The sequence below is a fragment of the Eublepharis macularius genome, chromosome 4 (genome assembly GCF_028583425.1).
Source record: "Eublepharis macularius isolate TG4126 chromosome 4, MPM_Emac_v1.0, whole genome shotgun sequence".
Classification (NCBI taxonomy): Eukaryota; Metazoa; Chordata; class Lepidosauria; order Squamata; family Eublepharidae; genus Eublepharis; species Eublepharis macularius.
This window is the reverse complement of record NC_072793.1, coordinates 136,684,833-136,712,736: the sequence shown is the minus strand read 5'-3', so window position 1 is coordinate 136,712,736 and position 27,904 is coordinate 136,684,833. Positions and strand designations below refer to the sequence as shown.

General features: G+C 43.3%; 1 protein-coding gene across 2 annotated transcripts in view; it reads left to right on the top strand.

Annotated features, from left to right (window-relative positions):
* CHL1 (cell adhesion molecule L1 like) overlaps nucleotides 1-27,904 on the top strand; it is a 149,620-nt gene that overhangs the window by 42,666 nt on the left and 79,050 nt on the right. For both annotated transcript variants that reach the window (XM_054976883.1, XM_054976882.1), the window contains exons 5-8: nucleotides 5,327-5,497; nucleotides 6,724-6,765; nucleotides 8,238-8,358; nucleotides 13,566-13,732. In XM_054976883.1, the coding sequence (XP_054832858.1) occupies nucleotides 5,327-5,497; nucleotides 6,724-6,765; nucleotides 8,238-8,358; nucleotides 13,566-13,732 (501 nt within the window). The remainder of the gene's footprint in view (nucleotides 1-5,326; nucleotides 5,498-6,723; nucleotides 6,766-8,237; nucleotides 8,359-13,565; nucleotides 13,733-27,904) is intronic.

The following is a 27,904-nucleotide window of genomic DNA, read 5'->3' as shown; positions in this document are numbered from 1 at the left end:
CCGAAGAAAGCCAACAGTGCAGCAGCATGGAAAAGCAGCCGCTCATACTCCGAGGAGCACACCGCCTCCCAAGCAGCCCCAAGTCCCTTCAGCACTGATGGAGAAATGGGCTGACGTGAATCCCTGGACCCACCGGTCTCCCTCGACCAACCTTCCAACATCTTGCGTATACGGAAATCCCCAGTGATTTCCGGCAAGCCGCGAGCCTTGCAAATGAACGCCAGTGCTGCTAGTTGACCCCTAATGGACTTAACAGAAAGACCCCTGCCCCGCTGCACCGCACAAAAATGCATCAAATGGTCCACGGGGACAGGCCAGAGCTCCTGTAAACCAGCAGACTGCCGAAAATCATTAAACTGCCCTACCGCACGTTGATAGGCCCGTCGGGTGCTAGGGGCAATGGCTAGCTGGATAGCCCGTTCCGCTTCCGCCTTCCAAGCTCCCAGAGCTCCTTGGGCATCTGTGCAGGGAACCGATCCGCTTCTGGAGCAAGGTGCCAGAAACGCCCCATCTGTTGGCGAGACAGAGCGTCTGCCACCCCATTCTTAATCCCAGGAACATGCTTGGCCCGAAATAAAATATTTAACTGTAAGCATTTCAAAGTGAAGGGGCGCACCAGCCCCATGACCCTAGGTGACCTTGATGACAAGGAGTTCACCACATGAACCACCGCCAGGTTGTCGCACCAGAAGTGGACTGTGTGGTTAGCGAACTCCTTGCCCCAGATCCACACGGCCACCAATAAAGGGAAGAACTCTAGAAATGTCAAATCTTTGGCCAAACCTCGATCCACCCAGTCAGCCGGCCATTGTTCCGCGCACCAATGTCCACGAAAATATACCCCAAAGCCCCAGGTTCCAGAGGCATCTGAAGCAACCTGAAGTTCTGCTTCTAATAAGAGGTCCTCCCTCCAGAAAGACACTCCATTAAAAGAAGACAGAATCGCCCGCCATACCTCAAGATCAGCGCGCAGACCCTTACTGACCCTCAGCTTGTGATAGAGTAACCATAAGGAACCCATAGCATCACACAGGCGGCGCAAAAAGGCCCTACCAGGGGCAATCGCCTTACATGCAAAGTTCAAGTGCCCCAGCAACTGCTGTAACTCGAGCAGGGAAACCTTGCTCTTGCCCCGAAAGTCTGCAAGCCTGCGTCGCAGCTCCTCAACCTTATCCATAGGGAGCCTTAATGATTGCTGGACGGTGTCCAACTCAATGCCCAGAAAAGTCAACACCTGTGAAGGGCCCTCAGTTTTCTCATGCGCCAGGGGAACGCCCAGCTCCTCTGCGAGAGAAACAAAGCCTGCCAACATCTGGGCGCACTGCCCAGTGCCCGCTGGCCCAACGAACAAAAAATCATCCAAATAATGACAGGTGTTTGGGCAAGAAAAACGGCGCCGCAACTCCCATTCCAAAAAGGAACTGAAGCGCTCAAATGCCGCACAGGAAATGGAGCATCCCATGGGGAGGGCCCTGTCCATATAGTACTTGCCCTCAAAGGAAAACCCTAAAAGCTCGAAATCTTCAGGGTGAACAGGGAGCAGGCGAAATGCCGATTTAATATCGCACTTTGCGAGCTCCGCCCCTATTCCACACCGGCGAACCACCTTGACCGCCTGGTCAAAGGACGTATAGTGCACGGTACAAAGGCCCTCAGGGATGGCATCGTTCACCGAGCCCCCCCTGGGAAATGACAAATGATGAATAAGGCGGAATTCCCCAGCCGCCTTTTTGGGAACAACGCCTAATGGTGAAACTCTCAAACATGAAACCGGGGGGGCATCAAACGGCCCAAGAACCCGTCCCTCTGCACATTCCTTTGCAATCTTAACTCGGACCACATCTTCCATGCCAGCCACAGAACGTAAATTAGCAGACATGAAAGGCGACCGTTGGCCCTGAAAGGGAATACGAAAACCAAAACGGAAACCAGAAACCAAATATTCAGCATCCTGTCGCCTGGGGTAGCGTCGCAACAGGCGCTCAAGAACTTTCAGGTTTACCGGGCTGGGGCCCTTTACTAACAGCATGTTGGGTGTTACCACCCCCGAACCGCTTACCACCGCCCCCTTGCCTGGCCTTAGGACAGGCTGCATATGAATGAGGTCCCCCACAGGCGGGGCACTCATGCCTGTACTTGCAGGCCTTTCTACTGCACACGCCCTTAGACGTGAAATCCCAGCACAGCAGCCGGAATTGAACCTGCTGCCCCGCGGAAGCGCGGGTGCTGGGTGCAGCCTGAGGGCGCTGAATAAGATGGCCACTATCCGAACGGTCACCGGCATTTGGCTTAGCCGGGGACATCACCTGCAGCCAGAGCTGCTGCTGAATCTGGTCCCATGGCAAACTGGGGTTCAAAGCGGCCCGCATTCTAAATTCCTCATCGTATTGGAGCCAAGCCGGCCCCACAAAGTCCGTGTAACCCCGGTAAATGATATTCAAGTATTGAAACAGTGGTGCCGCCCTCCAAGGGTGCGCCCTGGCCAACACTCCCGCGTATATGAGGAATCCAGGCAACCAGTTAGACCAACTCCTGTCAACGCGCCTACGCCTGATCTTTTCCTTATCCCGCTCATCCAAGTCTTCCTTATCCTTCTTCTCCAGTTCCCTGAAGAGAAGGGTGAAGACATCAACATATTCCCCTTTTATAATCTTGTCCCTAGTGGCCTGTGTCAGGTGATCACCCAAGGGGAGAGCGGTGTCACCAAACGGCAAAGCCCTATATGGGACAAAGCCATAAGGAGAGGGGCCATAAGGGGGGAAAAACCACTGCTGGCCCTGACCATAGGGCAAGCCGGGAGCCTGAAGGCTCCCAATTGGATCAGCCACAGGGGGCTGTTGATGACCAGCCGAAGGCCCTGCATAAGCCTGCCAACTGGCTGCAGCAGTAGGCACCCAGACCTGTGATGTAGGTGGAGCAGGTGTTGGTGTGAGGCCGGAAGGTCCGGAGGCAGCCAACTGACCCCAGGGCCCCCACGGCCAGGTGCACCCTTGCGCAGGCAAGGAAGACTTACCGCCCTGAGAGTTCGGATCCACAGCAATGGCCACTGGCCCTGGTTCAACTGCTTCACACTCTTCCTCTGGGGGAACCTCCTCAGATGCCCTGGGTTCTGCGGGAGCACCGACAATCGCACCTTCCTCCTGAACAGCCCTGGACTCTAAGGCAGAAAGTCGCATTATAACTTCCCTCTGGAAGGCAGCCGCCGAAGCCTTCTCAGTGGGCCGCCGAGCCCTGGCCCCTGATCCCCCAGCCGGCACACCACCCCGCGCTTGTTCCAGCGCAGCCAGCCTGTCCAAAATCTCTCGCCGGCTGGGCCCACCGTCCTCATCCTCGGAAGAAGACAAAGCCGGGGGATGAGGCCGTTTGGAAGCTGCCCGCTTAGCAGGCTGCTTGCCCTTGGATGGGCCACTTCCTTTCTTGGGCGGCATCCCTGGCACAACCTGCTACCAACAAAAGGAAATATGTTATTATTTCCCTCACAACAAGACCCACTAATGAAATGGAGGCTGAAAGACCCCCTAAAGCACTGGAAAGGGTCCCTATCCAATGCCCGCAGCAGCCAATGGGCATAGGCCCAATCCACTAGCTGCCCTGTACAGGCCCCAAAATGGCCACCCCACCAATATTCAAAATGGCCGCCAAACGGCCGCGATCCTCAGGACCAAAAGGAACAAGGCAGAGGCACCAAGGGGCCAGCAGCTGAAAGCAAGAAGCAGCCCCTAACCGGCCAGACGGCTAACTAAGCCAAGGCCGAGGGGGGGGGGCAAGGAAGGAAAGGTGCCCCGTGAGAATGCAAGGCGAGCCCTCCTTACTGCGCCACGTCCAAACCGCCCCACGCGGCCGCACTGGACGGCGCGGGCAAGCACACCCTCCCCCGACCCAGGGGCTCCACCCGTAGCCAGAAGCCCCTGGCTGCCCCGCTACTGCGGCGCAAGCCGCCGCCGGCAAACGCTGCACGCCGCGCCGCTCGTCCTCCGCCGCAGCGACGCAACCGGCAAAGCGAGTGCGCGTCCTCACGGCCTCAGACCCGGACCGCCGTCCTCCGCCGCCGCCGCTGCGCCAGCCGCCCGCAGTCCGCAGTCCCCACGCTCGGAGGCAGGCCCAGGCCCTGCTCAGGGAGAGCACGATGCTTTCCCCTCCGAGCAAAGGACGCAACTGCTGGCTGGGTCGGCAGAACCGCCTGCTAAGGCGTGTGGCTCCGCCCCCAGCCAGAACACCCGGATAGAGGGAGGGGGTCTGTCTCCCTCCCACAAGCCTGCAAACTACGGCCCCAGGCTGAATACAGCTAAGCTGCCGCCTGGAGTGCCGGATTATCCCCAACATGTGAACATGTCTATTTAAAAATAAATACAATTACACCACTATTCTTTTTTGTATGATGTGTTGATGAAGCAGACATGTGCTTCTGAGCAGCAGTGCATTGTCTCACAAAACAAATCATGGTATAGTTATTTGTACGTCAACATTCCTTTTCTGCAGCGTTTTATCATTATGCAAGTACACAATGGCATGTGGGGTGGGAAAAAGATACAAGGCATTGAAAGATCTGAAGGTTGTATTCACAGGTCTCTGTATAAGATTCAGAGCTAAAAAAATGGAACAGTGGAGGATTCTTAATGTATTATATGCACTTCAGAAACAAGAACAGGTAATTCCACATTTCTTAACCTGAGGAGAAATTCAGAAAAAAATAAATTGCTGAAGACTCCCTTGTTCACTTGGAGTCAAGATGTTCATGCTCTGAGGTCCTGATGAGTCTGTTACATTATGCTCAGTCCTAGGCAATGTTTCTCATCCAGTATGACAAAACCTGTGTTCTTGCAAATATACAGAACACTTTGGCTATCAAAACAGCCTACTGAAAATGTAATTACGTTACGGAATGCTGACCATAAGTCTGAGTTTTGTGTGACAGGAGCAAGGGGCTTCATGACAGCCAAGATGCCTATAATATAGGTCTTTGCAATATTAATAGTTCTGCCAGCTTGAATCGCCATAATGGAATACACAATTAAAAAGATACATTTTTATTGCAAATGTTAGGTTCTTTCTACAGAATATTTATGCAGGATGGCTTTAGAAGAATACAGTTTACAACCATTAGGCTTATATGGGCATAGGCATTTGTTGTGGTGTATGAGCCATTTTCTTCCGGATGATACTGTAGGAAATGTGAACACAGCACTGGTTCTTTCAGACTTCATGACTCTTTCACAGCAAAGAATCATTGCCTTACCTAGGAGCAAGTATTTGACAGAACAGCAAGATGTCATTGTATTGGAAGATCATTAACATACTATCATTATTATTATTTTTTCCTTGCTAGATTTGCAGCATATCCCACAAGATGAAAGGGTCTCCATGAGCCTGCAGGGAGATCTTTACTTTGCAAATGTGGATGAAAATGACAGCCGGAGTGATTATTGCTGCTTTGCTGCATTTCCAAGACTACGGACAATTGTACAGAAAATGCCAATGACATTGACAGTTACACGTTGTAAGTCTGGGGATTTAATTTCCTCCCCTTTCCCTCACCATTGTTCCCTTTCCATACCCCTTTTTATTCCAAAACCTTTAAACCTTTATTCCAAAACCTCCTCAGGGAATTGATGCAGGTGACGTGTGTCTCTAAGACGATTTTTTACAGAAGAAAATAGATGCTAATATAATTGATATTTACACTGTAGTCCTCACTACCCAAGCTCGACCTAAGTCATAAAAGTATTTTCAGCTGTTGGCTCTCTAAAGCACTTTTCTCCTTCTTTATGGATATAAAATGTAATCACAATATATGATAGAAATCATCCTTTTTTTCAGAAGACACAACAAAATGGATCTCAGTACAAAGGGGAGGGTTTGAGGGAAGATTTTTGCTTAGCTGAATTGATACAGGAGAGGCATTTGTCAGCATTAAACCCAGAGACTCTTTAGTATTTGTTAGATGAAAAAGAGAAACACTTGTTCATGTTCACAAAACAGCATATGGTAAAAATCAATGAGGTCAGCACACTGAACAGTTTGCAGTAATATAACAGAAGTGATATCCTGTGGTTGGCATAGGATTGGAGAAATTCCTCTGTTCTTCACTTGTTCCAGAGTTTAGCTGCCTCAAGGGCTCCATTTTGCATCTTTCTGGTGTCATATGACAAATTTCTGGTACTTTTCATGGACATTACAGTATCTGTGCCTCTATCACACTAATGCTTCTTCATGGACTTCTGGACATGGAGGTAGCCAAGGAGAGCCAACTGACAGGGTGAACTAGTCCTACTTCTTTTTTTTTCAAGATGGAAACTATCATGATGGTTTTCTCGATGGTCAATTTAACTTTATAATACAATTTAAAATCATCTGAATTTGACATTTTCACAACTTACATTTTGTGTACATCAGTTCATGATTCACTATGCATGCAAGCATTACATGTTTAATAATTAATTTTGAGTTTGTTTTAAGAAAGAATAATGGAATTATGCTCTACAGAACCAGCTGGGAGATATGGCTTCAGCTTATGTCTCCATTTTTTCTCAAGAGCACTAAGATTTTCAAGTGATATTTGTAGGATGGCTTGCAATAATGGGAGGGAGAGGAAACTCATCGCCGATAAGTTTGTCAACATCGTTGTCTAAGATCTTTATTTAGTTTGATTGTTTCCATCAGTTCTTCAAGAAATGTCATCATTCATTCATGCTTCCATTTGGTTTCCATTTTTGTTTATTTCAGCTAAACATGCTAATGATTCCAGTTCACCTAGTGCTACTGCAGGTGAGTTGCCACTATTTAGCACCTGAGATGATTAAGTTGATAATGTGGATTTGAACAGAATAAAATATATCTAACCTGCTGAAATAAGAGCGACTGCAAACAACAGGGTTTTGAAAAGGGATTTCATTTTTGAGATGATTTGTGTAGGAAAATCGAATTTTTTCTCATCCCCCACCTACTCGGACTTCTTCTCCCACTGCTGGCTCTTTTCCCCTCCTATCCCTGTTGCAGCTCATCTCCTCACCTGGTAATAGCCCCCCCACACACACACACACACAATGTTTCTGTTCTATTTTTGCCCCAATATTTGAACAGGAAAATAGAGCATGGAAAAAAGTCCCAGGGTGAATGAATGCAGCTTCCCTGAAGAATTTAGTGCTAGGGCAGCTGTCCTTTCATAAGGATTCCCTTAATATATGGATGTATTGTATTGATCTGAATAGAGCTGGAACTTGAGTGTCTCAATCACACAACAGCGTATAAATATGCCACTGCATTTTGTTTTCACAGATGCTTCCATCAGTATGCATACAGCCTGTTTAAGAGTATACACATATTTACATACTAGATCTGGTTTTTACTTTGGGAATTAAAAAAAAACATGGATACTTACTGTTTACAAACTTCACTCACAATTTATAACTCAAATATCAAATGTTTGAGTTATTGGTGTACTTAGATTTATGTCTCCACATGCATACTTAAAATAAGATTTTCAAGTGATATTTGGAATAAGTTGGAATAGTACTGTCTTCTAGGTGTGGCTCCAACTAAACATTATGGTTTTTAATGAGTCAGGTCTGGGTTAGTACTGTTCAGTGTAAGTATTGCTTCAAAATGGGACAAATAATGTCCCTCAGGCCCATTTTGGCTCAAAAAAATGGAAGGGGGGAAAGAGAGGAGCCCCTTCCCCCATGCCATGGTCCTAATCAGAATCATTTCCCTGCACTTCTCTGAAGAACTGTCTTTTAAAGAGGTTCAGGGAACTGATTCTGCTTGGGACCGTGGCTTCTATGTGACTGCAGGGAATAGGTCTGGTGAATTCAGACCCAGCACATCAAAATTTATAATGTTTAATTCAAGACTGTGACAAAAATCTAGTGTCACAGGAAGTGGGAAGGTTATGCCAATCAATTTCTAACATGTCAGTTTATTTATTTACATTTATCTCTTGCCTTTCTCCCCAGTGGGGACCCAAAGTAGCTTCCATTATTTTCCTCCATTGTATCCTCAAAACATCTCTATGAGGTAGGTTAGGCTGAGTGTGTGACGGCCCGAGTTCACCCAGCAAGCTTCCATGTCAGAGTGGCGATTCAGACCTGGGTCTCCCGGATCCAGGTTTGCCACACCAATATACCGAGCATATCTGAACAAATGCTCACTTAGATGCTATAGAGTGTGACTGGAAAGATCATGGTTGAATTGATTATGGATCAAGAGTTGTGAAATTGCTCTCCCCTCATTTTTTTTAGCCAATTTAATCAAGGAACGGAAACCAAGACTGCTTATTCCCCCTGAGTCTTCTGGCCACAGTTCTGATGTGACTGTTATCAAAGGAAATGATCTTTTTTTGGAATGCATTGCTGAAGGACTGTGAGTATTCCCACAATATAACCATCACTTAAAACCTGAGATAAAAATGTGCAGGTTGCAAATGCCAAGCAACACATATGTATGATGCTCAAGCTTAAGCTTACAGACTTTTATGGAATTGCAAGCAGATTTGTAAGTGTAGATTCTGCATTCTGGGAAGAAGAAGGTTTGTTTTTCCTTGAGAAAGTATTAGAGAGACATGCCATGGAATTGTAAATATTTCCAAAAGCAATCAAACCCTGCACCTTTACCACTAGCAAGACCTTTGACAAATAAAGGCAGTGTTAAGTTGATTCTGCTCAATGTTTGGTTAGATGGCATTTGAACTTCAAGGCAATCTAGAATTGATTTTGGTCTGTCTTGAAATGTTCACAACAGCTGGCTTGGCTGATACTGTGGTAGAGAGTTGTGGGGGGGGGGGGAAGCAAGAGCACTTCTACCCTACATCAAACCATTGATGCAGCAGTGTGCTCAGTTGGGGCGTATAATTTGTATAGGTTCAGAATTCGTGGTGAGTTCCTGCATCTTAGGTGGCAGACTTATTATAAACTGGTATCTGCTTTGGCTTTGGACCCATTTCCCACAATTATTCAACTAACAGAAGCACTCCTATCAGATAATCTTTAAGTTTTTTATGGAGTGCTGGTAAAAACTGGTCAAGGGCTGTATTATTATCCCAGACAGTGCCCAGTAGCCAGTGTATGAAATAAGCTTCATATTTGGGCCCCTAGCAGAGATTGCGAGAAACAGTTTCCATAGAACTGGCCTGTGGGCAAAGACTGCAAAACTGGGATAGTTAAAGAGCTACCAAGGAATAGGAGGTGGATTGAGGAAGTGTGTTATGTGCTGTCAAGTCGCCTCTGACCTACTGTGACCTTATGAATGAAAAACCTCTGAAACATCCTATCATTATCAGACTTGCTCAGATCTTGCAAACTAGAGCAGTGTGTTACACTGCTTTCCTCCAGAGCACGTCTCCCAGCATGTGATGATGGGTCTCTGGGACACTCTCCTGTTCCTAGCTGGAAGATGCTCCCGGGTACTTAACTGAACTCTATCAGGCCTTGCAAATGTGCACTGATAGGTCTTGAAGAAAGGCAGAAGATGAAATGTTTTCTATGGGGGAGCAATGGAGTATGCCTCATTCATTCTCCACTTGATAGAGAATGAAAATTGTGTTTGGTTGTTTTGCTCGGTGCTCAGTTTAAATGAGAAATTGACTCCCAAGACCTTGTGATGTTTCTAGGGCTGATCAATAATATTGTATGGAATTGCAGAATAAAGATAAATTTGAACTACACTATAAAGTCATAGAATTTGTCTCTGAGTCTATCAAACCAGTTAGTCATGGGAACATCCTATATCAAATTGTGAAGCTGGCCTGCAGATTTCAGTAGGACCAGATAGAGAAAGATCATTTCTCTAAAAAAAACTAGAAAAATCATAAACTTTTTAAAATGTATGTGTGTGGTGGGGGGGAGGGGAGGTCACAAGAACCATAAAACCAGAGAAGCATTGTCTATGCAAGTGCAGACAATGTAAATTATAATGGCTAATATTGGCAGGACTGAAGGTGGCCACCAGTAGAGGGGAGGGGAGGGGAAGGGAGAGCAGATTGGGAAGAACAAAGGGTAGGTTAGTGGGATAGACTGATAGGGAAGATGGTGGATGTTGGCAGAAGCCACTGTGAGCTAGAAAAGAAGCTGAGAAGGCATCAAAGTATTGGTGGCCAGAAATGGGACCAAAAGTAGCAGCACAAGGTGGTAGTGGACAGACAGGGCAGCACTGCTCTTTCCTTCCTTTTAAAGTCACTGCTCCAGGGAGAAAATATGGTAAAGCAATGGTATCAGAAGGAAGAGAATGAGATGCTGCAACTTTCTCACTTCCCCAACTCCTGTCCCTGCACAGGAGAGAAGGATGGCAAGAAGCAGTAGTGGTGGCTGGGAAAAGAAGGAGGAGCTGCTGCTTTCCCCTTTGTTCATTCCTGACCTGCTGCTCTAGCCCCTACCAGAGAGAGGTGGGAAACTGGCCTCCCTCAACCACTGTGAGGTCCTTGTGGGTTTCCATTTGTGTGGTCTGTTTTGCCACTCACAAACAGGCAGAGATGCCTTTCATTTTGTGAGTTATATAGCCAACATGTTTTTCTTTTCTCATGCTTGATATACTATAGTTATGTCTTAAAAATGAATGGAAGACAAAATAGATTAATCCCATTTATTTTATGATTTTTACTAGAAGCAAGAAAAGGCAAAATTCTAACCAAAATGAGAAAGTAATATCATTTGTTTAATTTTGCATTTGTTTAACCATTGTTTTACACTGGCAATACAAAGCAATGGAGTGGAGGCATTTTGCATTGTATACATTGGCTGGACCTGCATGTAGACTTCATAGAAAGGTTACTGATGTAGGGAAAGAAAGAAAGAAAGAAAGAAAGAAAGAAAGAAAGAAAGAAAGAAAGAAAGAAAGAAAGAAAGAAAGAAAGAGAAAGATGTCTGCAAGAAAATAACAGGTCAAGCTAGCAAAAGAGAAACCTGGTGGAGTCTCATTGAAATCTCTTTGAAATCAGTGGGAATTCTGATGTCTTTAGTAGAAAGCATGAAGATTTTATACCATATGATGCATTCAGGAGAAGACTAGCTGAGTTTCCCATTCATTCCATTTTTAATTAGTTTTTAGTTACTCAGTTTTGGTTTGGGCATTTTGTTTTGCCGGATCAACAGAGACAAACCAAAAAGGGCAAAATGAAAAATGGGTCAACTATCTAAGAATGAAAAATGAAAGAAAAAAATGGAATAAGCATCATCTTTAAGATGAAAATTATTCAAAATCCCCCCCCCCTGTGTGCCGCCCCCCTCAAACAATATATCTGGATCCATATCTTCCTGAGGTCCATTGCATCCTCTCTTTTAAGGCCCTGAAGAAGGCCTTGAATAATATACTAGCAAGAACTTCAAGGAAAGGTAACATTGCAGTTTGAAGACTGACAGGCCAGAGACAGATGGATTGGGAGGAAGTAGGCTAGTTGGGATTAGAGTAGAGCCAGACATGTAACAGTGCCGGGAGGCCCAGGTGGTAACTTTCAACACCAACTTGCTTAGGATGCAGGAAGTCTGAAATCTCATTATTAGAGGTGGGCACGAAACGGGGAAAAATGAACCATGTGGTTCATGGTTCGTCCCGTTTCACGAACCATGAACTTTCATGAACTTGCCCCAGTTCACAAACCTGTTCGTGGTTCATGGTTTGTGAGGTTTAAACGCCCCTTTCTGTGCTACTCCAAAGTGGCACAGAAAGGGGCATTTCACCCCCACCGGCTTAAATCAGCTGCTTGGCGGGGAGATCCCCAACAAGCAGCTGATCCAGGGGTAGCTGTGTTCGTCTGTTTGTAGCAGTAGACAAAACCAAGAGTCCAGTAGCACGGAAAGGGGTTTTGGAGCTTAACACGAACCAAACGAACTGGCAGACCAGTTCGTGGAAATTCATGGAAAACAGGCTTCCACAAACCGCTGGTTCATGAAGCATGAACTGGCCCACTTTGTGACAAACTTTAGTTCATCTTCTGGTTCATGCCCATCTCTACTAATTATCTTGGTATCTGAAGAAGTGAGCTATGGCTCACGAAAGCTCCTTCTCTACCACAAATTTTGTTAATCTTATAGGTGTTACTGGACTCTTGGTCTTGTCTAGTGCTACAGACAGACTAACATAGCTACCCATCTTGAAATCTCGTGTCATTCTTGATTGGTCATAGAGCACTACAATACTTCCAGTGCTGGGAGGATCATGTTTTGCTGTGGTAACCTCCCTTCTGGAATGGTCTGCAGTTTCCTCCTCTGCTCAGTCCCATTGATATGGGATCAGGGAGCCAGTATGTGATTTATGAGACTCCTGGCCTGAGGCCCTGGTGCCTTCCTGTTCTGTAAGCAAATATGTAAACAAAAGCTTGTCAAATGAGGCATCTCATTAAATATGATGCATCCAATCCCTGCTAGCCCATTTTGGGCTTTAGATTTTATATGAAGCGATACTGCAGCATCTCTAAGAATAGGACTGGAGAGTAACTTGAAAACTGTCATAAAAATTCTTCCCACAGAAAACTATAATATCTATTTGGAACATGGTGTTGAGAGTAACCTGGGGCTCGGCATGTTGCCATATCAACAGATGGACACAAGAGTAAACAGACATGACTCTGGTCTGTGTGCCATGTACAGTGCTGGCATCAGGAAAGCCAGCTGGGAATGTTAAGTTAGCAGCCTGCCCTGAACTTCTGTCTTTCTTGTTATAAGAGTGCCCATTAATTCTGGAAAACACAAAGTCGCTTTTATATTCAGTTGCCTAGAGAATTCGCTCTGGCTGGGCAGGCACAGAATTGCTTACTGTCAAGCCAGTGAAATCTTTAACCCTGTTTATGTCTGCGAGAGTCCTTATGGTGTGGGAAGAAACTGGTTCTGAATCTCTCTGTACAAGCCTAAATGTGTCTGTAGCATTCTAACCTATTTCTTCATCTCTCATTGGCAACAGGTCTCCTACAACACATTTGTTAAGGTGCCACATGACTCCAGTTTATTTTTACACATTTATAGGTGCCCTTCAATTTATTTATCTTCTTGAAAATACTTCTGTCCAGGTCAAGCTTAGAAATATCACTCTCAGCAGAAATAGCAATAAAAATCTCTCATATATATCAAGTCTCACGTGGGGCAGTTCTCAACTAGAGTTTCTGGCAATCCCTAGAGAGAACTAATGTCTCTTCCCTGGAAGTGATGTCACACGGTTGCTTGACAATTTTTTTAGTTTGTTTTTTTCTTGCTAGCCATAGTCATGGTGGTGGGGATACTGGAGCCAGGGGTACAGGATCCCCCACTTCCTGCAGAGGCTTGGAAAGCAAGTCTCAACCCTTTCCTCAATGAAGAGATTTTTAAACTGCATCAGAGACAGTGAAGAGCAGGGCTAAGAACCAGTTGTCTTCTGCAGCTATAGCTGGGAACATTCTCTCCTATTTAATGAAGAAGCAGTACAAGTTTCAGGCCATGTATGTCTCCAGTTTGAGGTTTTAACACTGGAACAGGTGTGCAGAGACATGATTTATTGGAATAGGATATAACAAAGATAAATGTCTCAATTATCTGGCTATTCTACAAGGGATGGGGTGTTTGTGACAGTGTAATATTTTAAACTATTTTTTAATGTTTATTTCACAGCCCCACACCACATCTAACCTGGAACAGAGTAAACCGAGGAGTAATAGACAATTATGGGAAGGTATTGATGGTAGAGAAAGTTACTCCAGATGATGGAGGAAGATACATATGCATAGCCAAGAATGCTTTGGGAGAAACAAGACATGAATTCAATGTTCACATTGAAGGTATTATGTTCATTTACAAGGTTTTTTGGGTGTGTGTGTGTGTGAAATATATACAATCAGGACTTTATATACTCAGACCTGGATAGCACAAATAAGTCTGATCTTGTACAATCTTAGAAGTTAAGCAGGGTCAGCCTTGGTTAGCAATTTGATGAGAGATCTCTAAGGAATACCAGGGCCCCTATGCAAGGGCAGGCAATGGCAAACTACATCTCTTAGTTTTTTGCCTTGAAAACCTCAGTACTGACTTGACAGCACTTTCCATTACCAATATAATAATAATAATAATAATAATAATAATAATAATAATAATAATAATAATAATAATAGTCCCACTGAACTTGAATCATTGCTTAATACAGTGAAAATGTACAGTGATTATAATCAAATAAAATTTGGCTTAGACATATGTGCAATACTCTCCATGCAGTCGGGAAAAGTAAAAAAATATTGACAGAACAGAACTTGAAAATGGCAACATTATGAAATTATTATCGAACAAAGAAAATTATAAATATCTTGGAATATTAGAATTAGATAACATCCTGCACATGAAAATTAAAGAACTGACTGAGAAAGTATATATCAAGAGAGTACGAAAAATTCTGAAGTCAAAATTAAATGGTGGAAATACAGTCAAGGCCATAAATACTTGGGCAATTCCAGTGATCAGATATCCAGCTGGAATAATAAACTGGACACAAAGCAATTTAGAAAAATTGGATTGAAAAACGTGAAAACTAATAAACATGCATCATCTTTACACCCAAAAAGTGATGTTGACAGGCTATATTTACCATGAAAAATTGGTAGAAGAGGACTGTTACAAGTACATCAGGTAGTGGAAGAAGAAAGGAGAGGCCTGAGTGATTACATCAGTAGATGTACAGAAAAATTACTTCAGGCTGTGAAAACAGAGAACATATTAAAAACAACCGAAACAAACGCTGAATACAAGAAGAAACAGTTTGAGAATAGATTAAATGGCTGGAAGAATAAACCCTTACATGGGCAAGATCTAAAAAATGTTGAAGGAAAAAGTGACAACAGACTAACTTGGGCATGGTTGAAAATGGGTACAATTGAGAAAGAAACTGAAGGTCTGATCTTCACAGCACAAGAAAAAGCATTGCAAACAAATGTTATGAAAGGCAAAATTCAGAAAATCAGTGAAAATCCAAACTGCCGACTTTGCCAGATGAAACTGTGTCCCACCTTATCTCTGAATGCAGCAAAATTGCACAGACAGACTACAAAGCTAGACATGAAAGGGTTGCAAAGCTGATTCATTCGTCATTGTGTAAAAAGTATAACTTGCCAGTATCAAAGAATTCATGGGGACATCAGGTGGAAAAGGTGCTAGAAAATGAACAAGTCAAGATCTTGTGGGATTTTAGAATTCAAACTGATCGGCACCTTGAACATAATACACTAGATATAACAATCGTGGAAAATCGAAAAGCCTGGTTAATCAACATTGCAATTCCTGGGGATGCCAGAGTCGAAGAAAAAGAACAAGAAAAATGATTAAATATAGAGATCTGGCAATATAGACCACCCGACTATGGAAGAAGAATGCAATAATAACGACAACAACAACACATTCAATTTATATACCGCCCTTCAGGACAACTTAATGCCCACTCAGAGAGGTTTACACAGTGTGTCATTATTATCCCCACAACAAAACACCCTGTGAGGTGGGTGGGGCTGAGAGAGCTCCAGAGAGCCGCGACTAGCCCAAGGTCACCCAGCTGGCTTCAAGTGGAGGAGTGGGGAATCAAACCTGGCTCTGCAGATTAGAGTCCCACGCTCTTCTTAACCACTACATCAAACTGGCTCTCTACACCAAACAATGCATTGGGGCACTTGGAACCATCTCGAAAAACTTTGCAATTCATATGGGGAAACTGCAGCTTTCTGACATAACACCTACAGAACTGCAAAAGACCGTGCTACTTGGAACAGCGTACATATTACGCCGATATCTGGTTGATACTTAGGTCTCCAGTGGAAACTTGTATCAGTTTAGCAAGGCCAATCAATAATAACAGGTGACTTCTGCTTATTGTTGATTGTGTTTCGGATCATTCGAATAATAATAATAATACCGCCCTTCAGGATGACTTAACACCCACTCAGAGCAGTTTACAAAGTATGTTATTATTATCCCCGCAACAACAAACAGCAGGTGAGGTGGGTGGGGCTGAGAGAGCTCTGAAAGAGCTGTGATTGACCCAAGGCCACCCAGCTGGCATTAAGTGGAGGAGTGGGAAATCAAACCCAGCTCTCCAGATTACAGTCTTGCGCTCTTAACCACTACACCAAACTGAGTCTTTGTGATGCTATTGAGTTTGCCACTGATACCTGTTTCTATAGTTTGATGTTTAAGAGCAAGAGTTGTAAATAATGCTGAAGGCTCTGTGTGATTCAGGAAGAGTTAATTACCCTTTTATATCAATAATTGTGACAAAGCATGATGCACTTTGATCCTCTAAATCAAAACAAATTCACCTTAGGGCTAATTGCATGAAAACCCTTTAAAGTTTCATATAAAATATCTAACTACCTAAAAATTGCCAGATTAATTTTTGTGCCTTTGTGTGAGATGAATTTTGATGATGAAGTGGGAGGTTTAGATTAAGTAAGCGGGTTGCTTCATTATAGGATCTTCTTATTCTGCTTGCAAAGCAAATGGGGTTTAAAGCAGTTCTCCTCTCGGCTACCTCCTGTGCTGAATTCCTTCACAGGAGGAGGAGAAAGTGGTAACTTTTCCATTCATTGGTGGGTTGGCCACCTGAGCATAATGCTGCCTGCTTAGGAACAGAAAAAGCTACAGCAGAACAGCCACAAAACCAGCAAGGAAAGTGGGGGTGATGGGAGAATGTAGAAGTAAGGGATGTTTTTCTCTGGATTAGACATATAATCCTTTTAGCATGATATGGCACCCAAATATTTATTCCAAATTCAGGGATTGCAAGTGTTCATGGCACTTGCATCAATATCTTCATGGCCATTAGCTACATATGTATATATGCAAAGTTCAGTGAGTTTGCTGCTACATGGAAGTAATATGTGTTGGAACAAAAAATGTGAAAAGAGGCTGATGTAACTACAGCCACTCCTTTACAGAACTCTGTGTGGACCCAGGCTGGATGAAGTTGCATGGTGCCGGGCACCTCACTTTCCTTATCCCCCTTGCCACACTATTTCCTCTTTTCCTTCTCTTAGCAACCTGCAAATCCTGACCTTCCCCTTCTTCATTGTCTCCTTTTCACTCACTAACCCAACTTACCTTTTATATGCCACAAATCATTAACTATAATTATTATTCATTTACTTCATTAATACATCACCTTTTTCACAATGTGGACTAAAAGAAGCTTAAATCATTCTTTTCTTCTCCATTTTATTTTCACAACAACCCTATGAGGTAAGTTAGGCTGAGACTGTGTAATTGGCACAAGGTCATCCAGTCTGGACCCAGTGACTGACCTTGCACAACATAGTGGTGTTCCAAATTTGGGTCTCCTAGATCTTAGTCTGAACCTCTAACCCTACACCACACTGACCTTTGTGTAAAAGCTGCAGTAGAACAGTAGCAAGCAGCCAGACTTGTGTGATTCATGCAAGTCACATGATAGCAAGTTGCTCAATGGTTGCTGGTGGGCCTTGCCAAATGAGTAGAGGTGGACATGGATCAGAAAATGAACCAAACTATTGCATGGACTGGGCTGGTTCAGTGTTTGCGAACCAGCGGGTCATGGGAAGCCCATTTTCCACGGACCCACGGACTTTTCACTAGTCCATTGGTCCATGGTCCATTAAAGCCTCCCAGTGTGGCTGACAAGTGGTGCCAGGAGCGCTTTAACATTTCAATCCCCCCTTGCTCCAGCTGTTTGGCAGCCCGCCAGTCAGCTGGAGAGCGCTCCCGACACTGCTGACAAGTGGCACCAAGAGCGCTTTAACATTTAAATCCCCCCATGCTCCAGCTGACTGAAGGCCTGGGAGTGCTCTAACCCCCCCCCCGACCACATGCACACCACCAGTCAGCTGGAGCAAGGGGGATTTAAATGTAAAAGCATTCCCAGTGTTAGCAAGTAGCACCAGGAGTGCTTTAAACCGCCACCACCCCGCTCCAGCTGACTGGCAAGCTGCCAATCAGCTGGAGCCGGGTGGATTGAAATGTTAAAGTGCTCTAACCCCCCCCCCCCCCACTCCAGCTTTGGACTTTGGGAGACTTTGGGAAGGGGAAGAATGGGTAGGGAGATGGGAGGAGCATGTAAACGTGTATACATGTGCATTTTGATTCCCATTGAAGAGTCATAAGTTTTTGAGTGTTCAACAGGGAAGCTTTCAGAGAAATGAGTGGTTTCTGGTAAAGCACGACAGAGGATTAGCCTATCCTACTTGGAAATGCATTCTATGTATGGTAGTGCATCACCTAATAGTGGCACTTTATCATGTGGAGTCTGCATGCTATGAATTCTATGGACTGCAGTCAGGAGTCTTAGCTACTGCAATTCTGACAATCTGGCAAATGCAGTGAATGGCATTTATAAAGTAAACACTTACAGGGAACAATTGTCAAGCAGTGCATATCACACGGGCCTTGGGAAAGGGACAGAAAGACTGCTGCTATAATTCTGCCAATCTAAGTGGACCTCAAAAAGAGAGAGAATGATCTATGGCTTGGGGGAGGGGGAGATCAAGGCTCTAGTGTGTCCTTTCAGATAACTAGCTCAAGGAAAGTAATATAGGATTAAAATATTAATCCTAGCTTGGGGAAGATTTCCATACCTGCCATCCCAGCAGGTTGAAATTGTGTCCACACTTGGGAAAATAAAGAGAGAGCCATACAAAAGACATAGCTTCTGTATTTTGCAAGCAAATGTGTATTTTAAACAGCCAACAAGAGCAGAAGACTTTAGGATCTTTTTTAGCTCAAGGTGACATTTTCCCATATAAATGAATAATGTAACATTCAGGCTGCAGTCCTAGGTTTACTTCTGTTTACTTATTTTGTTATTCCAATATTTTCTGTCACCTTTTAGCATATACTGGCAATGCTATCCTAAATGTAGTTACCCCACTCTGTTTAGGATTACTGTGAAGCAATAATATCCAAATTATAACACCTTTGAAACAACTGAAAATCACCATTTAAGCATCTTAAGAATTCTAAAATAGCAGCAGCAAACTAAATCTTAGCAACATTAAAAATAATTCAAAAATATATGGGAAATATTTAGTCTAATTAACGTTAAAGACAAACACACATAGAAAAACTTAATTGCTTTCTAGTCCTAATGGGTAAACAGCTGTGTGTACGATTGAAATCTGTTCATCATACAGTGAGAAATTCTCAGTGAGTTTTGGAAGGGGATGCTTGCAAAATGTATACACAGAGAGATCTTTAGATCCAGAGGAGTTAGCCGTGTTAGTCAGTAGCATAATAGAAAAGAGTCCAGTAGCACCTTTAAGACTAACCAACTTTACTGTGGCATAAGCTTTCAAGAACCACAGTTCTCTTTGTCAGAGCATCTGATGAAGAGAACTGTGGTTCTCAAAAGCTTATGCCACAGTAAACTTGGTTAGTCTTAAAGGTGCTACTGGACTTTTTTCTATTTTTCTCCTCTTTATGGATGCCAACTCTGAGCAGGGAAATTCCTGGAAATTTGGAGGAGGATCCTGGAGATGGCAAAGTTTGGCGTGGCGGGGGGGGGGGGGGGGACTCAGCAGGAATGTGATGCAATAGAATTCACTCTCTGAAGCTGCCCTTTTCTGCAGGGGTATTGATCTGTGTGGTCTGGAGATCAGTCAAATGTCAGGAAAACTCAGGCCTAAACTAGAGGTTGGTAACCCTAGCCACTTTCTGTGCATTTGTCCCATGTCTTTCCCAACCCACCATGCATTTCTAGAAGACTTAGAATTTTCAACAACCCTGGCAGGAAATCATATTTAGGAAGTTTAAGAGTAAATTGCTATACTATTATTAGTTTAGAGAGCAATCCTCCTGTAATCCTCCCCACCACTCAGAAATGTAAGTTGTGTGAGGGCAGTGCTAGATAATCTGTTGGATGGCAGTAGGCATTTGGCAATTCTTTTCAAGCTGAGCCTAAATTTCATTCCTGGCTTGAAGTATATGTAAGATTTTTGAGAAAGGGAAGTTTTGTTTTTCTCTTGCTCAGTGTTAATTAGCATATCTAATCTCTAGTTGAAAAGATTCCCTATTATACAGGTGATGTAGACAACAGTGGGTATATGGTCTGACTCAGCATAGGGTTCCAGAAACACTGTCTTCCCTGGATGCATAGCCCTTGTAGACCTCATTTGATCTTGTTACGTCTTCTTTTCTATGAAGAAGGTACTATGATGAGTAGAGATGGGCACGAATCAAATTACAACCCAAAAAAATGCACAAACCAGGCTGGTTCATGGTTCGTGAACCAGTGTTTCGTGGAACTTGTTTCCACAAACTTCCACGAACTGGTCTACAGGTTCGTTTGGGTCGTAAAGGGGCAGTTTAAATGGCCATTTCCCCAGGCAGCCATTTGAGGGGCAGGAAGGCCATTTTCGGCCTCCTCTGCCACCCTGTGGGCCCACGCAGTGGTGGAAGAGGCCAAAAATGGCCTTCCTGTCCCTCGCAGGAGGAGTGGGAGGATGCTGTGGGCCCACAGGGCAAGGTAAGTGTGGGGCTGGGGCTGGGGGAGTGGGAGTCAGAGTGGGTGTGGGGGTTGGGGTGAGGGTTGGGGTTTGGGCAGTTTAAATGGCCCTGCCACTTGCAAGTGGCAAGTCCCTTTAAATGATCAGCTGGCAGGCAGCGAGGGGGGGGATCTCCCCTGTCACCTGCCAGCTAATCATTTAAAGGGACCTGCCACTTGCAAGGCAGGAAGGGTCCCTTTAAACTGTCAAATGCTCCTTTTCCTGCCGCTGCTAAGCAGCCAGAAAGGGACATTTAACCCCCATGAACCACAAACTGGTTCGTAAACTTGCCCCAGTTCGTGCCAGTTTGTGGTTCCTGGTTCATGAAAACCCACAGGCCATGAACCATGAACCTTTTTTTGTGGTTCGTGCCCATCTCTAATGATGAGTGAGGTAACACTAAGATCGTATAAGTACAGTCAAATATTTGTTTTTAAATTCCAGTTAACAACAAATGTCCAATGCTAAGGCTGTCCAATGCTGTGGAGAGAAATGAGCATAGAGAGCATTAAACTGCACTCATCTGTCTCCACTCCATCCCGAGTTTAATATTTATTCCTGTCTTCTCATCTCCTTTGTGTCCAAGGGAATACAGGGAGGAAATAAGCATTTCAAATATTTATGCTGTATTTTCTCGTTACCATTTAAATTGCAAGGTCATTTTTTGTGGCAAATATGCAATGGTGATATTCTCCTTTTTTAAAAAAATCTGGTATTGCTTGTCTAGATGGGGGAAAGGGGGAGATGTAATAGGGCACGAAACTGCTACTGCACTGCAAATTGCTGACTTTTAGAAATCTTTCCAGATGGCTTGGAATGTTTCTACAGCCTCTGAATATCTTAACAATCTGGCTGTGGGCTTCTTGACTGAGCAACAGAAGTCTTTTAAGGAAGTGCAGGAGCTGCAAACAAAAAAAGAAAAAGAACCAAATGCCGAAGAAATAGCAGCAATTAAGCTACTCAGAATAATGGTCACAGATTCAGGCACACAGTTATTGCCTGTGTTCATTAAAAGCCATAGATGCAAATGCAGCTGCTCTGTTTATCCTTTCAGGTACCACAACAGAGTGACATGAATACATTTTAATGAATGCTTAAAAGTACTAAACAGTTCTGCATAACTTATGAGGGTCAATGGCATCGATAGTAATCCTGCTTATTATTAGGAATCTTTTCCCATACTGCTGGCCTGAGCCAAACCTTGGCCCAAGTCCTTTTTCTCTTTTTGATTTTCCAAGCTGCAAAATGTCAGTGCCATTAATCACAGGCCGACATGTTCGTTCCCACTGTATCACAGACTAAGGGCTGGTGCTCATTTGGTGTAAGTGAACTTAGCTCTGCTGACCTCACTGGCTATAATTGATTCCAGTGGAGTCACATTCAAGTTACCACCAAGTTATGCTCCTTCTCTGAAATATAAATTTAAACCTGGAGGCAAAATGACTGGCTCTGCAGATGCTCACCATCTTTCCATCCTTTCCATCTCTTTCCTGTCAGTAATACAGAGAACCTTAATATCCATAGTATTTCTCACACTACATGTCAAAAATGCAAAGCTTTTTTAATGGCAGCCCTGGGCTTACTTGCACGCAGTCTATGCTATTTTGAAAAGAGAGATTGCTTGACTGATTTCAAGCAACCCTTGCAGATAAGGGTTGATGAACTGGTGATTTATTCCCATGAGGGATGATTTCAGTTTTTCTCAACCATTGTGATTCCAAAATCCCTGGTTTGATTTTCCTGCTCTCATTTGATCTGAGCTTGTGATTCAGTATTTTAGTGCCAGTTTCTTTTTCTCCATATAATTTCCCCCCTGTAAAATGGCCTCATTTTTCCCCTCTGTGCATCAGCAAAAAAGTGCGTAGTTTCCATGTGGATTAAACATATAATACTTCGTACATGCAAATGTCATATAAATCGCATGGAAAAACTGTGCAACAATAGAACCACAGCAGCAAATCTGAACTGAAACAACTGTAAAAAATAAATGCAAAAAGAAACTAACAAACACTTGCTTCACCCTGCTACCTGTATATGCAATGGTAGACATGATGAGCTATGGGGAGTCACCATGGCTATGGGGATGGGTTGTGGCTCAGTGATGGAGCATCTGCTTGACATGCAGAAGGTCCCAAGTTCAATCCTTGGTAACTTCAGTTATGGATCAGGTAGTAGGTAATATGAGCTTTGTTATTCCCCCCCCCCAACACTTTTAGGTCATCTGAAGGCCAAACAGCATGTTACACCTAGTTCCATGGAACTTACCCTAATATTTTGGCAAATGAAAAGTATCTGCTACTGGCAGCCAAATAAGGGAAGGTGGAAAGGGGGAATGAGTAATTGACGACCATTTCCCTCTTAGTCCCTCCCTATATGCTGCAAGAGAAATACTTATTACCATATCTTTTTTGTCATGGGGAGAAAACCTGGTGGTATAAAGTAGATAACAGTGATTATGTGCAATGTGTAGTTCAGTCCTGAAGAGAGGCTCTCTGGTAACACAAAGGATGGGGGTCAGATTTGTGCTTTTAAGCATTTATAGGACATTTTTGCTATTATTGAATAGTATATAAAATAGTATATGATATACCAATACACAGTAATTTTCATACTTATGACATTAATATTCCAGTTTTTACAGGCTGAAAGAGTTACCCAAACAGCATTCATGACTAAGCAGGAATTTGAAATAAGGATCTGCTTGATCACTGGATTAGAGGAAGAACGCAAAGGAACACGGCATTACTAGTATAGATACAGTATTGGAAATCTCTTCTTTGCAAGTCTCCTTGTGAAGAAACTGACTGTCTGCATTTCACTTGATATGTAAAGAAAAGCCAGATTGGCTGATGATATCCTGAACCAAGGATGTCGAAAGCTGATAACAGAGAATAGCGAGAGAGCAAAATAAAGCAAAAGCTATTGCTAAAGTCAATAGCTGGTAGAATGTGTGCCTTTAACTGGGATTGTAACAAAGATGATTGACATATTGGGATAGGCTTGTGTGTTATCCCTGTTGCTGGGGCAGCTGCTAATTCAGCAAAGCAGCAGTGGGGCTTCCTTGTGACAGGTTTCCTCAAAGTGATCCTATCCCAGTCCCTCAGCATTGGCTATCCTCACCCCCAAAATCACTGAGGCGTTTTAATTTTTTTTAAAATCAGCAACTGCATATTTTATATTACGATAATATTATAACAAATAAGTGTAACAGCTTCTCTGAATTCCCAGCTTCCTCCTCCTCCTCCTCCCTTTAAAGTAATTATCTAGCCCCTTCCATTGTGGCAGTATCTCCTTGACAGAAGAGGTGAGAGTCTATTTTGTGTTAGTTTGTTTTTTAAATCTGGAAATTCAAAGAACCTATTACACATATTGTTATAATGTCATCCGTTGCCAAGTAAAACAAAATAAATAAAAGCCCCACCAGTGGCAGGTATATGCAATGGCTGCTGTGGGGACACTGTCAGGGGAATGGCTGCCATGTGGGCAGGAATATCCTAAATTTTCCCACCCACACAGCAGCTGTCTTTCCTGAAACTTCTCAGCAAAGTAGGTTTGAAAAAAGATTGGAGAAAAACTGGGAAAACCCTAGATGTATAAATGCACCACAATGCTATATGAAAACAGGGGGGATGGAGCCCACTTGCCAACATCATTGAATCAGGGGCAGATAAACTATGTAGAAATATCTATGCTTTGCCTGGTGCTGCTGTAGCATGACAGGAAAAAGCTCTACTGGCTGCAAATCTCCTTCCACAACACTGTTAAAGATACAGGGATGGTGTCCTCAGTTGAATAGGGTGAGTCTACAACAAGATTCATGTTTCTTCGAAACTGGAACCTCATGCTTTTCTTACTGTAATCCTTAAAAAAAACAAACCTAAACTTGGGCTGCCTCACTGATGATACAAGTGGGATCACATTACCAAGAATAAACACTGAGCCAATTAGAATTGTAGTAGTAGGTTATCCCTCTACTTCTTGACCTCCCATGAACACACTGAAGTCCAAACCATATGTGATACTCTTAATTTACAACCCAGTCATGGATCTGCAAATTTAATTTAAGAACAAAAACTAGCCCGGGGAGGATTAGAGTTATAGATTGGAGCAGCATGCAGAGTATAAGGGGTGTGTTGACTCTTTGCCTCCATGCTGTTTATCCATTTGGAAAGATATTGTTGAGGATTTGTTTTACTGGGGGGTGGGGTGGGGTGTAAGTATCCTGTTGTATCAGCTTTCTCTTGCCAAGGCTTATGACAGCCTGGGGGGGAGGGGGTATATCCAACTTGGGGGGATAATATAAGGGTAGGATTAAACTCCCATTTTTTCCAGCATTGCAGTTCTAATTCATATCTTCCCACCCCCATGGATGTACTTTGCACATAAAAGTTCTAATCTGGAGATTCAGCCGGATGTAGTTTGGCCTTAACACTGATCTATTATTCTCATGAATGAGCTCATTCCTGTCTTGGTAACTGCCTTTGAGCAAAACCACTGACCACTTTAAGAGTTTGGTTTAACTGTTCTTTTGGAGAATAAAAAAAATGTTTCTGTCATAAGTCATTTTCTTTTAAGTTTATATGACATGTTTGGGGCCATTTCCCACACAATCCAGAGCCCAACCCAGTAGAGCCACCAAATGTATTTTCATTACATTTCAACACATTTTTGCAGTCATAAGTTTGCACTGAAACATATTTTTCAGTGTACACTTACAGATGTGTATATGCACAGTTGAAAGTGCCAAGCAAAGTAATAACAACAACAGTGTGCTTATATACTGCTCTTCTGGGCAGATTAGTGTCACACTCAGAGAGGGGAACAAAGCTAGTGTTATTATTATCCCCACAATAGAGTTGGGGAGCTGGGACTGAGAGGGGTGGCTTACCCATGGCCAACTATAGAATGCATGGCAGTAGTGGGAGCTGAAATAGAAGAGTGCTGATTTGCTACCCAGCCACTTAACCACTATGCTACAGGAGCTCCCTTGAATGGTGACTTCTGTGGCTCTGGCATCATCATGTGGGAGGTTAATGAAGCTTGGGCAGGAGTCTGTACTCCACAAAAGATGCTCAAGAGATACCAGTCTAGCACTTCTTGAAAGCATCTAAGGAATGGGGCACAAAAGCCTTTATAGCATTTATGCTCTCTTGCTTCCATTGCTTTTCTCGTCCGTCAAAACTCTTCACGACGCTTACCCTTAACTCTGAGTAATTGCTGTTTGTCATATCTCTTGGAAGATACTGTGAAAAATGTTCTCCAGTTTCTTTTAGATAGTTTAAATTAATATTGCAGAAAGAGTAAACATTTTACAGGGAACTATTTAGGTGAGGTGTAATGCTATGAAATCAGAATTAGATCCCCCCGATCTATTTTCTTGTGTATTGGATGAAATCCAAATAAAGATTAGCTTATCCCTGTACTCATATTGAGATCCCATTTTTTTTAAGGACTGGAGGGTGGGGGTGACTGGGAGAGCTCCCAATAGATCATGCCTTAGTTTGTTAAATGTTCCTGGTGGGAGATTTGAGATTATTGTTTTTCTTTGTATGAATGTGCATGTGGAGGGGGGGGGAGTTGAAAATAATATTTGCTTCTCAATGTCCTGTTAGAGAATTCTTGTCTGATTAATCCAGTATTTGGATTGCTGTTTAAGCACACTTAGTTGCAAACATACACAAATATGTCATCCTCCACCTTGTCTCAGTGTTCAGGAAGCCCAGAATTAGAACCCACGAAGACCAATATCCAATATCATCCTATTGCATTGCAATCATTTCATGTGCAGCAGATGCAGCAAATGTAGACAATTTTGCTTTTTGCATTTGAAGTATAAACAACATGATTTCTCATGTGGTTTTTTGGATATGGTAAAACTAGAGCTGAAACTGAAGCAACAATCTTTTATGTAAAACAGTCTTTCATATTCTGGCTTCCTCACTTCTGAAATTATCTGAGTTGGCCATCTGCTGGGGAAATGGTGTTAAAGCATCACTCAATGTATCACCTCTCCCTATCTTATCTCCACAGGCTACATTTTCCTGTATGAATGTTTCCTCTTATTTTAATTTGTAAGGATATTCCTTATATTTGATATTGTAGTCTCTTCCCCTTGACTCTTCCTTGTGTATTCCATTGTTCTTTATGCTCTACTCAATCAAATCGTTCAGATAGCCTTCTTGGCACTGGCTCCAGTTATTTGTAATTATTCTGCAGTCCTCACTAGTACTGTTCTCTCAGACAGAAACAATGCCCATCTCTGTTCAGCTGAGCAACCCCTTTATGCCTATATCGATTATTTATTAGAAATTTGCAAGCAGCATTTGCATGTGTTTGTACCTGAGCATGGTGTTTCTAGCAACTTGAATAAACTTGGTAACTTTACCTGTGCAGATGGCAGCATTTCTCATGATATAGACAGATGAAGGGTAGCTGCAGTTAGCTCACAGTAAGAACTTATTGAATTGCTGGTGTAGATGGCAAATCTGGTTTTCTTGACCTTTCTATTTGAGAGAATATATGAACACAAAAAGAGCCCTGCTGGATCAGACTAGTGGTCCATCTAGTCCAGTTACTCTGGAGAGCCAACAAAGCGTAGAAGCTGAGGCCTTGCCTTGAAGTTGCCTCCTGCCACTGGTATTCAGAGGTTCACTGCCTCTAAATGTGAAGGTTCCCTTTAGTCACCATGGATAGTAATCACTGAAAGGCCTATCCTTCACTGCTAGACACACCTTTTTAAAGATGTCTGCGCCTGTGGCCATTTCTATATAGAATCATAGAATCATAGGGTTAGAAGGGACCTTCAGGGTCATCTTCCAAAGAAGAAGAGCTCACTACTTCCCAAGGAAGCCTGTTCCACTGAGGGACTGCTCTGTCAGGAAATTCTTCCTAAAGTTTAGCTGAAATCTCTTTTGATTTAATTTCAACCCATTGGTTCTGGTCCAACATTCTGAGGCAACAGAAAACAACTCTGTGCCATCCTCTATATGACAGCCCTTCAAGTACTTGAAGGTGGTTATCATATCACCTCTCAGTCATCTCCTCTGGTGATGAATTTCACATTCTAATCACTTTTCGTTGTCCTGAATCTACTGCCTATCAACTTAATTAGATGTCCTCAAGTTCAATGTATTTTGGGAGAGGTTGTGAAAACTAAGATTCCCATCAGTCACAGCAGGAATTCATGTTGTGGTGGATTAAATATTTTAATGAATATATGAATGCACAAATGACCAAATGAATGAATTTTGCTGAGTGGAGTGGTAGAACAGGGTAGAATCCACCCTGCCTTGCCTCCAAAGGTGCTCAAGACAGCTTACAATGAAAATATCAAAAAACAGCCATTAAAAACAATTAAAACACAAAAATACATTATAAAGCATTCCTAAATAAAACAGTCTTCTGCTGCCTCCTGAAACTCAAAAAATGATGGGGCCAGGCACACTTCCCTTGGGAGGTTGTTCCATA